Raw genomic sequence first — 12,751 nt, forward strand, 5'->3', positions numbered from 1 at the left:
TTTGTCACACAGATTTCCATCAAATGTTTTAAGTCTGTTTCTGTCCTGCTCAGCTCTGTGCAGCTTGAAGTGGTTTATCCTTCATATGCCTGAGTTGTGAGTTGATTCATGGTGTGGTTTGGTTAGCCTAGCTTAGCATGATGGCTGTAAACAGGGTGAGCAGCTAGCTTGTCTCTGGCCACAGTCAAAGATAAAGAGCAGCTGTACCTGGGCCTCTTTGTTTATCCATAACTGACGTCTTCAGCTGGTTCACGCTCTGCAGAATAAAACATTTAAATTACTGCAGATGATTTTTTATGCAGCTTCATGAAGAGATTATTTTAATAAACCACAGCAGCTTTTTACAGTTTTCTCATTTTCACACCTCTGCTGTGAAACACAGACTGACCACAGAGCTGCATCTTCTTCTAATGCAGACTGACACACTTCACCACAGAGCAGAAAGCAAACATGTTCTCACAGCATGAACACTATTATTAGACCAACCACAACACCCTGCAGACTCATCAGCTTCAGACTTCAGACTGTAGTTAAACTAAAATCTAATTTTTCAACATGTCAAGTCTCAGAAAATAACAGATTATTTCAGATTTAGAATGAGGCCTGAAAAAAAATTTAAATGTTGGAGTCACATGAAAATGAAAAGCCAAAGGGTAATTTTTAAATAAAAGCAGTGAACAACATTGGGATAAGTTCCTGATGTAATTAACATTCACTTTGAATGAACTGATGGTCTGTTTTTAGAGTTTATTGAACTGCTTTTCCAGATGATATCTCCATGTTCCTTTCTGTGTTTAAATGAGCAGCTCTGTGTTGAACCACCTGCAGCTGAAGTGTTTTCTTTCTATCAGAAACAGGATGCTGGACGACTGCAGAGCTGTTAGCTTCAGTTAACCACAGACCACAAACACACAGTCCAGCTCACAGTGAACAACACTCAGTAAGTACAGAGTTAAACACACATGTGACCACACTTATTTAAATGTAATGTTTTACTATTACAATCCACATTTATACATTGCTGATCAATTCAATTTTATTTACACAGCACCAAATCACACCAACAGTTGCCTCAAGCACTCATGCCATCCCTCACATGCTCTGTAATGTCCTGATAATCCATCTTATCAGAGACAGAACGATCTTCATGAAGATCAAGATCATACTAAACTCAGTCTGAAATGTTTGAAGAGAAAATGTGTTCATCATTATTCTGATGATGCACATTTTCATGTTTCTTGTTTGTACAATATTTTCATTCCTAGTTCCCACAATATAAAGATTCACAAAAATTCAATGAAAAGCAAATCTAACCACTCAGCAGTTGAGTATCAGAATCTGCTTGGTCTGATTGGCTGTGGATGATGTGATAGCTTGATAATATTGTACACGACATGAGTGATGATGTCATCTTTTCCAGCTTCTTCTTGATCTGCTGAAATGATCCAAAATGAAGAATAACATAAATTAAATATCTAAACAGAGATTACATTTAAGAAAGTTGTTAGTGTGATGTGAACTTTATTCTACTAAACAAACTCAGACATGAAAGATCAGGAAGTCTGAGTCTCACCTTCAGGTTTCCTGTGAACACATCGTCTCACCAGCAGAACCAGTAACACCAGTAGAACCACAACACAGACTGATCCAACAAATGAAAGCACAGAGAGATCAAGAGGAGAGAGTGATGGAGGAACAGCGATGGAGGTGGAACCAGTAGGAGGTGTGGATGTAGGTGGAGGTGTGGATGTAGGTGGAGGTGTGGTGGTGTGTTCCCCTAAAATAAAGCAAACACAGTCATTAAGTTGTCGTCACATTGTGAATGTTGAAAGCTGCAGAAACACAGACAGGTGAGTGTGTCACCTGTGACAGTGATCCAGCTGGATGGAGACTCTCCATGACCGCTGATGTCACACTTGTAGAGGCCTTCATCAGACCTGGAAACATGCTGGATGGTCATGTGACCTGTAGGCTGCTTCCTGATGAGGGAGCCATCTTTATAGAAAGCAGCTGGGAGGTTGGAGGGAGTGGTCTTTGTTTTACAGAGCAGAGTGACGTCATCTCCCTCCATCACAGGGAGGACAGGACTCTGCAGGATCACTGATCCACCTCAACACAGAGACAAACTACAGCATTTCATCCATTTACACACAGCTTCATCAACACTAACTCCACACACTCAGCTTACCAGTGACTGTCAGGTTAACCATGTTACTGATGGGACCCTCTCTGGACTCACACCAGTAAACTCCACTGTCTGACGGGTAAACAATGATGTTACAGGAAGAATTAGCTGATTTTCCCCACTGATCACACTTCGTCCTGTTTTCAGTGCTTGTGTTTCTCCTCAGAGTCCATCCAGCAGAGCTGTCGTCCTCCTCACAGCTCAGAGACACAAAATCTTCTTTAAAGATCTGAGAGCTGCTGGGACTCACAGTCAGACGAGCTGTGAGGGTTAAAATGAAAAACTGATGATCTGTTAGACTTTACATTGTGAAACATGAACCCAATCAGGTCATATCAGTGAGCATTTCTCAGGTTTAAACTGTGACAGAAGAAGGTTACTGACCTTGGTTTGTTGAGCAGCTCAGCAGTGAGATCAGAACTAAAGAGAAATGACACTCAGGTTGATTTGAGGTGAACATAAAGAACAACTCCACACAAACAGCTGACAAACATGTAGAGAGTTGAAAATAGCTCTCTAGTAAAATCTGGTATCAGAAATAAACTGGGGAAAACACCCCCCCCCCCCCCCCCCCAAAGGTTTTGGTTTTTGTTGTGATTGTATTTTTGTACCTGTCATTTAAAGTGCTATCCTACATTACGCATTACGCACAGTGGTATCGAGTAGCGTTTTGGGGCACAGAGGCAGAATAAACCTTCCTGTTGTGAAGCTGACATCAGCTCAACGCGTGTCCCTTTTTCTATTCTTTATCACAGCACCACATGTTGTTGAACAGGAAACCAGTTACCCCTCTGGTCATCATCTTAGGGAGGCAACAAACACACAAACTCATTTCTCTGAAATATCTGCTCATTTTCAATGTAAAGCCAGCAACAAGTTTAAAAATATTTGGTTGAAGATCTCTTTATCCATTCTACCTGACTTGAGGCAGAGAGAGAGTTTGAGCTTATCCCAGCTGTCAGCAGGTGCTTCTGGCACAGGTCCTCAAACTGTGACCATCTGGCCTGCTTGACAGCTTTGCAAAATGTGAAGCAGGACATAAATCTTTCAACTTTGAACTGTATTTTATGTTTTCCAACGTTTCCTGCTGATAAACACGTCACCATAGACATTCATACTAGCCCAAACTATTTAAGTTGATCAATTAAATGAAAAAAACATTCCTTGTGTTCACTGCCTACTTAAGAAAAATAAATCTTCATCATTAATGATGATCAATAATCTTCATCAATCAACAAAAATGTCTTAATGTCAAAAATGCCACAACATCAACTCTTTAACTGAAGACTTTTCTTCTACGGGGCTGTGGCTCCCCACACCCTCTAGCAGATCATTACATGAAGGAACCTGTTGTCTGTTTGTTTTGTAGGTTTTTGTTTTTTTGCCCTTTATCACCGTTCCTCTTCCCCGCTGTTTTTCTTTCCCTCTTTCTTTCTTCCTGTTATTTTCTCCAGTCAAGTCTGTCCCGTGTTTAGCAAGTGAAGATAAAAAAAGAAATAAAATAAAAGCAAAGGTGAATCAAATAGACCAATAAGGCAAGGCTTGGATGGTCCATTTGGTAAAGTAAATCCGTTGGGCATCTTTCTTTGCCTTTAGACAATAATTCAGCCTGATTTGTTTTTCATGTCTTCTCCTCCATCATCAGTTATCAGGAGAGCAGACAGTCAAAGTACAAGAATTCAAACAAACACAGAGATTCTACTTACAGAGCAGACACAGCACAGATGTTTCCTTCATCGTCCTTCTCACTCATTTGAGCTTTTTTTCATTTCTGTCACTGACACCAAGTAAAGCCCGCCCTCTTCCTCTGAGCACCAGCTTTCTATTGGTTTTTAATGTGGTGGGTAATAGCCTATCATGTGTAAAAGTATATTTTTAAAATATAAAATTTTTAAAAAACCTGTCTCGTCCACCATGAATGTAAATGAAAAGGCAAAACTAATAAATGTACACACTGTTATAAAGTATTTTAATTTGGATTTCCTTATATGTGTAATTGGATATTTATCAGTTCACAAAGGGAAAAAAAAGATATAATAAAATATAATCATCTAATGTCCTCTGCTCTCAGTGATCTGTAGTTTGGTTGAAGAACAAATCCATGTCCATGTAGTTACGTCCCCCTCAGTGAGAGAGGCAGATATGAGCTGAAACACAGGAATCAAACCAGGGACGCTGCTGTTATGGAGCTGAACTGGAACCATTCAGACACTGAGGCCCTCTGAACACATTTTAATTACAGCTGTGCAGAGACACACTGATGACTGACTGGAACACTATGATTCACATTTTACATTAACACCATCCTCACACATGTTTATATGTGGCCACTAGAGGGAGATGTTGGACTTTAAATGCCTCGCAATGATATTTCTTCAGTTTTGTTTTTTCTGAGTGACAAAAATTCAGATGTTTTTGTTTTTTAATTCACTATACATAAAGTTAGTCTCCATAGAGGCATCATTGAGTTCCAATACTCAACCGTACTAAAACACTTAAATAATTTTTTGAGAACAAGGTCAGACACAGTGACTCCAAACTTTCCAGTGTTTTAAGCAGCAAACAAAGTGTTAAAGAAGAATCTACATCTCACAGATACTTTACAGATATTCCCATTGCAGTTTTAAACCACTGAACGATGTTCCTATTGCTTTAAGTCTGTGGTTGTGGTCTAATGTTTTCTGTTTGTTTTCCCCACTGAAGAGAGGAGTGTAGCAGTTAACCACAATCAGACAGGAACAACTCAAATGTTCCATCTGACACCTTGGTGAAACCCACAGAACCACACGAGGAAAACAATCGAGAACTTTGTTTATACAAAAAGACAAAAAAGATAAAATAAATATAAGTGGAAATGGTGATGACCGCAAATATATAAACATACTTATTTTCTTATTGTTGATTTTACTGTAAAATACATATTTAGATAGAGACAAAAGACATAAAACATATAAATATCTGTTGATGTCCTCCGGTCTGAGGTGCTGGGGGGACCAGTTAGAGACCAGCAGCTGGATGTCAGTGGTTGGACTGGTGGACTACTTCAGTGAAGAGTAGACAACGTCTGGCTCTGGTTTAAAGTCTGAACACAAACACACACAGTTCAAACAACAGGAAACATGATTACAAGCTTTGTAGTTCAATCAAGACCTCCAATCTCCACCTCTCTGCATCACACACAGTCCCAGTTCAGACTTTACTGGGAACCAGCTGAGATGCAAATCACGGAGCTTTTTTAAGGTAAAGCTAAGGCTGAATGACACACAGAAATGTTTGTCTCAGACTTGAAACCAACTCTGCAGTCTTTGAGCATGCCCAACTCTTAACCACATTTCACACCTTGCAAAATGAACACAAAAACCTAAAGTTAAACTGTTACATCACAGTTACTGTAAGCTGTAGTTGATGAAATGATACAAAGGATACACAGTGTTTTCCATTTCCCATCCATTTTTAAGATAATCAATAAAATTGTTGTGATCTGCTGCGTGAAACGCTACAGTTTTGTGTAAAAGAAAGCACCCATGCCCCAATAAAGCAGCAACAGGAGCAGATTTATTTAAACAAGTTATGTTTGTTAAATTGCCATAATACACACTGCATTTGAGGGTTAGTGGCAGGATGTTTAGCACTGTTACCTCACAGCAGGCAGATTCTAAGTTCAATTCCACCGTCCGACTGTGGTCTTCCTGTGTGGAAGTTTAAAAACATGCACTTGTTGGGGATAGGTTAATTGAAAGCTCTAAATCAGACAGACTGGCGACCTGTCCAGGGTGTACCCTGCCTCTAGCTCAAAAGGATAGGAGGATTGATAGTTAGTAGTTGGTTTTATTATCTTTTTATTTAGTTTCAAATTAATTTTAGTTAAAGTCTGAGATAAACTGGTTGCTGGCTAACAGTGCAGTAAGAGAAAATATTCCAACACGAGAATGACCCTAAGCACGCTGCAAAGACAACACTGTGGTGGCTAAAGGTCAACTCTATGTTATAGGGCATTCTAGCCAGAGCCTAGACTTGGAACAATTTCCACACCAGTAAACTCCACTGTCTGATTTGTAGGTATCGGTGATGTTACAAGAACAATTCGCTGAACCAACTGTTGTTCCCCACTCAACTCCACACTGAGTCCTGTGTTGTTTGCTTGTGTTTCTCCTCAGAGTCCATCCAGCAGAGCTGTCGTCCTCCTCACAGCTCAGAGACACAAAGTCTCCTTTAAGGAACTGAGAGCTGCTGGGACTCACAGTCAGACGAGCTGTGAGGGTTACAATGAAAACCTGATGATCTGTTAATCCATCAACCCAATCAGGTCATATCAGTGAGCATTTCTCAGGTTTAAACTGTGACAGAAGAAGGTTACTGACCTTGGTTTGTTGTGCAGCTCAGCAGTGAGATCAGAACTAAAGAGAAATGACACTCAGGTTGATTTGAGGTGAACATAAAGAACAACTCCACACAAACAGCTGACAAACACACAAACACGTCTCTCTCTTATATATCTGCTCATTTTCTATTAGATGTCAGAAACATCTTTCAAGTACAGTTTGGACAACAAAAGACTAACATTCACACCTACAGTCAGTTTACAATCACCAGTTAACCAAACATGTCTTTGAACTGTGAGAGGAAACCTACACGGATGCTAACCACTACATCTCTGTGACACCTGTGCTGTTAGATATGATTTAGTAACCTTTCCTTTTTATTATCATTTAATAGCATTCAAGCTTTTATTTTATATTTGTTAGTGACATAAATGTATCCATAGTTTGAACTCATCATGCTTTTTATATAAAAAACAGCTATTAAAGTGATCATTATAATTATGTCCAAAAATTACAGTGTGATTATATACAAACTCTCCACTACATTTAAATAACACAGTAAAGTCATGTGTCCACTGTGCAGCTGTGTTGATATAATGAGTGAATGATTTGATCTTTTCACTGCCTGCTGTGTTTCCTCGACTCCTGAGCAAAGATAAAGAGTCAGTTCAGACCTGCAGTTGGTCCTCGTGGTGTTTGAACTTGAATTCAGCCTGATTTGTTTTTCATGTCTTCTCCTCCATCATCAGTTATCAGGAGAGCAGACAGTCAAAGTACAAGAATTCAAACAAACACAGAGATTCTACTTACAGAGCAGACACAGCACAGATGTTTCCTTCATCGTCCTTCTCACTCATTTGAGCTTTTTTTTCATTTCTGTCACTGACACCAAGTAAAGCCCGCCCTCTTCCTCTGAGCACCAGCTTTTCTGTTGGTTCAAACACAGAGGTGAGAACTATTTTCTTTCCATGTAGTGGACCTTCCTCTATTGGTTCATTTGTGGGGCACTGGTGTGGGACTGACTTCTTTTCTTTGTGGAAAGTTATAAAGAATACAATTAAGAGAAAATATAAATATAATTCAGTACTTCTTGATTCATAAATTCATGTACATTCATGCACTGCTCCCAGTTTAGATCTGGGAGACAAACACCCTCGCTACTTTTAAGAATACACTTAAAACTTCCCCTTTTGATAAAACCCATGATTATGGTTGGTTCAGGTGAGTCTGAATTCTTCCTTAGTTACTGCAACAGACTTAGTCTGTGTTTCTCCTTCTTTCATGTTTATTCACCTCTTTATTTAATCATCATTTACTATTTATCTCTTACTCTCTTCCACACCATGTTTTTTTTAATCTCACCCCAACCAATCAGGCTGCCCTCCCTGAACCTGATTCTGCTGGAGGTTTCTTCCTGTCAAAAGGGAGTTTTTCTTTTCCACTGTTACCAAACTGCTTGCTCATAAGGTGTCATAAGGCTGTTGGGATAGTCTCTGTTTTCTTTGTACTGTTGTACTTGAGGCAACTAACAACACACTATATATATTGTGTATATAAATAAAAATGAATTGAATTATGCATATCTCTAAAACCAGTGCCACTAGACAGCTCAGTGGTCTTTTCTCTTGAAAAGAAAGTGCATGCATAAGGTGGTACATGAGGTGGCAACAATAATTTCGCTCAAGTGAAAGAGTTTGGTCTGTGGTAGGCAAGGTTTCTTGTTTGTTGCTGCATTTCACAGTCGCCTTGGGTTTTTGTGAATGTCAGGGGGCTGGGTCTGCATTTTGAGTGTATTTTGTATTTTTTGATTCCTCGTAATGTTAAGTTCAAGCGTATTATTAGTATGTCTTAGTTAGGTTTTGTTTAAAGTTTCGTCCAAGCTCCCTTGTTTATGTGTCGTATTCTGTTCTATCTGTATGATTTTTTGTTATGTCTGTGTCTCGTCCCCTTAGCTGTTTTGATGTTCCTCTTGTTGTGTATCTTTTGGTCTCCCCAGGCTGACTAGCCAAACTAGCCAAACAGCAACTTGCCAGGGGGCTAGCCCAAAGAGCTTTACACATCCAGTCATCCACCCATTCACACACCTTTTCACACACTTGTGATGGCAAGCTACATTGTAGCCACAGCTGCCCTGGGGCGCACTGACAGAGGCGAGGCTGCCAGACACTGGCGCCACCGGGCCCTCTGACCACCACCAGTAGGAGACGGGTGAAGTGTCTTGCCCAAGGACACAACAACCGAGACTGTCCAAGCTGGGGTCAAGCCGGCAACCTTCTGATTACAAGGCGAACTCCCAACTCTTGAGCCACGATCGCCCCCAAGCTGTTGCAGCTCCTTCTTAAATCCATCACTTTAGGGTACAGGCAGGAAAAGGCCCACCTGGTGCTGGAACTGAAGAATTCAGGAGACCCGCTCATCGGGAGTGCCAAAGTTCCCATTTGTACAGGTCATAAATGGAAGCCACAGGAAGAGTTAGGTCATGCCATTTCCGATCTACGGCATGAAGACTTGTTAGGGCCGTTTAAACCAGTCACAAGCACTGCCCTGGGCTTAGGACCAACGTTCTGGTCTAAAACCACCACGAGAAAGCAGTAGGCTATGGTGGTGGATGGGATAACCAGACGGGACCTGGACTGCTTCCATGTTAAGGTTATATCTCAGGGCAACCCAGGAGCCTGGACAAGATGGGATGATACTATTAACAGGTACATCACCTAGGCAGACATCTGGAGGACACCACACTCCAGACCTGTTTCAGGTGGTGCCATGATAAAATGCTGACAAATTTGGCTGAGATCCTGGAGAGCTGTAAGGTAACACCAAACTGCATGCCAGAAGCAGCCAATCATACGCAAGCAGGATTTTTGAAGCCTTGCAGCACGAGTCAACCTCCTCTGAAATGGATGAGTATTTTCACACCATTCAAAGAGTGGCAGATGTTGGTAGACCTCAGGAAACAACAGGCCTTCCAGAGAGAGGTCTTGATAATTACTCTCAAGCCAGACATTGCCATGTGGTCCAAGGCAGAGAATAAGGTCCTGTTTTTCGAGCTGACCATAAAACTGTTAGGATCTGAGTGAGTGAGTGTCTGGTGTTTCTCCACAGGCTTTCTATGTTCAACTTTGTCCGCCTTCTGGACGGAACCCTCCTTCCTCACCTTGCCCTACTAACCTAATATCCATCAACAACAGTCAGCAAGGCTGTATTTAAGACCAGTTTGTCAGCTACCTCATGGTGGTAACCAGGCCTCATTGCTTCATGTTTATGCTTTCTACTTACCAATGATAATTTTCTCTATAGTTTCTGTCATCAAGCCACCACTTTGCTCACCTGCAATTCATTTCCCCAGACGCTGGTAATCTTTGCACAACTCTCTGCAATCTAATCTTTCGAATCAAAACAGCTCACAATTTTTACCTGCCTGTCGTTTCCTCTTGAAAGTCAGGAAAATAAAGTTGGAACCACATCACTAACCTTTCACACTCAGTTACTCTCCCCAGAGTACACCCCCACAACCTTACAAGCTGTACATTTATATGATGACTGTAACTGGCACTGACTAATAATTGGCCAGGAGGTCCGCTTCATGATCATTAACATGCAGATTTTAATGACTGATCTGAGAATAAACAAGTCACTTAGATGAGTAATGAAACATTCTTCCCACTGAAAAAACAAACAAACATCTGGATGAAGAAAAAGTCTACTTTCTGGTACAAAAATAAATAATTTCTTTCAGAGTACAGAGTGCAGATTAACACAACACCATGAAAGGTAATGAGCAGCAACTGAGATTTAAGGTGTCTTTATCAATTCATGATGTCTCTTAAACATTCTATCTTAAAGGTCACTGGTGCAGGTAGCTTTTCAGCATCACTGTATATTCAGTCACCAGGGCGATCGTGGCTCAACAGTTGGCAGTTCGTCTTCAAGGTTCAAGGTTCAAGGTTCTTTATTTGTCACATGCATAGTTATACAAGTATAACACACAGTGAAATGTAGCCTGACACGCTCCTCGACATGTGCAAAAATTGGGGGGGGGGGGGTGTAGAGGAAGAACATTATATATATATATATACATATAGTATATACACTGGGTGAATGTGCAGTAGTAGCAGCAAGCAGGTGAATTCTGTACATTAGTATGAATAGACATCTGACTATTTTACAGGATAGACAATATAAACATATTTAAAATTAAAGGAATTTGAAATGTACATTGTGCCTTGGTTTAGTGTCTGGAAGAGTCCTGTCTCAGTCAATTATAGATGATGTGAGAGGGCGGGTGTGTGTGTTTAGGGCACGGATGGCTTGGGGATAGAAGCTCCTCTTGAGTCTCTCTGGCCTTGCCCGGAAGATGCGGAACCTTCTACCAGATTGCAGAAGTTGGAACAGTTTGTTGCCAGGATGGGACGGGTCCTTCAGTATCTGCGCTGCTCTAGTCCGGCATCTCCTGGTGTAGGTGTCCTGAAGCGGGGGGAGAGCAATCCTGCAGCAGCGTTCTGCTGTACGGATCACTCTCTGGAGAGCTTTTTGGTCCTTCACACAGCTGTTCCCAAACCACGATGTCATGTTCTGTGTGAGGATGCTCTCCACAGCGCCTGTATAGAAAATCCTGAGGATCTTTGGAGAGACCCTGAACTTCCTCAGTTGTTGTAGGTGATACAGGCGCTGCCTAGCCTTTTTGGTCTGGACCTGAATGTGGGCAGCCCATGTCAGGTCTGAGGAGATGTGGACACCAAGATATTTGAAGGTTTAATCGGAAGGCTTGTAATCAGAAGGTTGCCGGTTCGAGCCCTAGCTTGGACAGTTTCGGTCGTTGTGTCCTTGGGCAAGACACACCGCCTACTGGTGTTGGCCAGAGGGGTCGATGGCGCGATATGGCAGCCTCGCTTCTGTCAGTCTGCCCCAGGGCAGCTGTGGCTACAACTGTAGCTGCCTCCACCAGTGTGTGAAAAGGTGTGTGAATGAATAGTGGAATTGTGCAGCGCTTTGAGGTTCTCAAAAACCGCTGCACAAAAGCGCTATATAAATGCAATCCATTATTATTATTATAAATGAAGACTATATTTATTCTTTAATAAGCAGAAAAAAACTACAAATTATGTAAACTGTTTCAGGAGTAGTGTCTACACTAAAATCTATTTTTTCCTGTGTTGATTTGAAGTTAAAAGTCATCTGACACTGAAACGTTTAGAAGAACGTGTTGGTGAAAACTATGAATGATTTCTATTTAAAATAAATATGATATCTAAATTTTGTATTTTTACTAGTGACTGGATTCAAGGAGAAGCCTTGAGGCAGAAGTGAGATGGCTCTGTACAAGCAGAGACTCACTCCATTATTCGGCTCCTCCTACTGGTCATCCTAAACTTTTAGTGAGGCACAAGCCCCAGCTTCTGAACACTACTTGTTAGCATGGACAGTAATGCGTGAATTCAAGTAAGAGACTTGAGATAGAGATTAGTTGCAGAGATTGAGATGTTTATTCATCAACAAGTCAAGTTTACATAACATAAAAAAATCCCCACATAATACATGATGCTTTAAATTATCTCTGGCTCTCTTCTAGTGTCCTTTGTCCTGTCTTCCCCCTCTCACCCCGGACTGGTTGATGCAGATAACCACCACTCTAAGCCTGGATCTGAACGAGGTTTCTTCCTGTTAAAAGGGAGGTTTTGCTTTCCACTGTCACTATCGTAGGGTCTAAGGCTGACAATATTAAGCGCCTTAAGGCACCTGCTGTTGTAATTTAGCATGGCACAAGTAAAATTTAATTTGATCGAGTTGGCAATAACTATTAAATAAATGTTTCATCATCTGGCTAGCAGTCTCTAATCTAAAATGGACATTATATGCCCATTACAGCCCCTTCTTAAATGCACTTGGTGTGTACCTGGCACCCTTAAAGGTGCTCAGAATGGCTGGGGCTTTTTATTTTTTGGCTGAAAGATCTTTGGGTATGAAACACAAATGCAAGAAAATGCTATATTTATCAAGATACAAATTAGTTTTCTGCACATTACCTCAGAGGTACATTAAAAAGTATAATTTCCCGTTGGCTTAACCAAACTTCTAATATTCACAGGGACAAACCTTCACAAAGTTCAAAAACATACATTTAATCCAGTTTTGTCCAGGTTTATAGATAATGCTCATGGTCCCCATTACCTTTACTGACAATTCATCCATCACTAAAAATACAGCACAATATGTGTGAAAAACCATCCAGCATAATCACAGA

General features: G+C 40.9%; 1 protein-coding gene across 2 annotated transcripts; it reads right to left on the minus strand.

Moving 5' to 3' along the window:
- Positions 1–210: 210 nt before the first annotated feature.
- LOC146578609 (Fc receptor-like protein 4) lies at positions 211–7,424 on the minus strand. Of its 2 annotated transcripts, XM_085268981.1 has the most exons (9): positions 7,318–7,424; positions 6,547–6,582; positions 6,301–6,437; positions 4,486–4,491; positions 2,189–2,306; positions 1,864–2,109; positions 1,574–1,777; positions 1,315–1,435; positions 211–256 (listed from the first exon to the last, which is right to left on the minus strand). In XM_085268981.1, the coding sequence occupies exons 1-8, from the start codon at positions 7,346–7,348 to the stop codon at positions 1,332–1,334; spliced, it is 882 nt and encodes a 293-aa protein (XP_085125107.1). In that variant the 5' UTR covers positions 7,349–7,424; the 3' UTR covers positions 211–256; positions 1,315–1,331. The 2 variants fall into 2 exon arrangements, with proteins under 2 accessions (XP_085125107.1, XP_085125106.1); XM_085268980.1 differs by lacking the exon at positions 211–256 and having other exon boundaries at positions 846–1,435.
- Between the last annotated feature and the right edge of the window lie 5,327 nt (positions 7,425–12,751).

This window comes from Mchenga conophoros, linkage group LG3 (genome assembly GCF_057382185.1).
Source record: "Mchenga conophoros isolate Kocher_MC1m ecotype Shallow Benthic linkage group LG3, M_conophoros_male_GT1.1, whole genome shotgun sequence".
Lineage (NCBI taxonomy): Eukaryota > Metazoa > Chordata > Actinopteri > Cichliformes > Cichlidae > Mchenga > Mchenga conophoros.

Excerpts from the sequence above, each read along its gene's own strand:
- LOC146578609 (XM_085268981.1), bottom strand. The coding sequence starts at position 7,348 with ATGAAGGAAACATCTGTGCTGTGTCTGCTCT. Across the intron at positions 6,583-7,317 it reads ATCTGTGCTGTGTCTGCTCT|TTCTGATCTCACTGCTGAGC; the intron begins GTAAGTAGAATC and ends ATTTCTCTTTAG. Across the intron at positions 6,438-6,546 it reads GAGCTGCACAACAAACCAAG|CTCGTCTGACTGTGAGTCCC; the intron begins GTCAGTAACCTT and ends TAACCCTCACAG.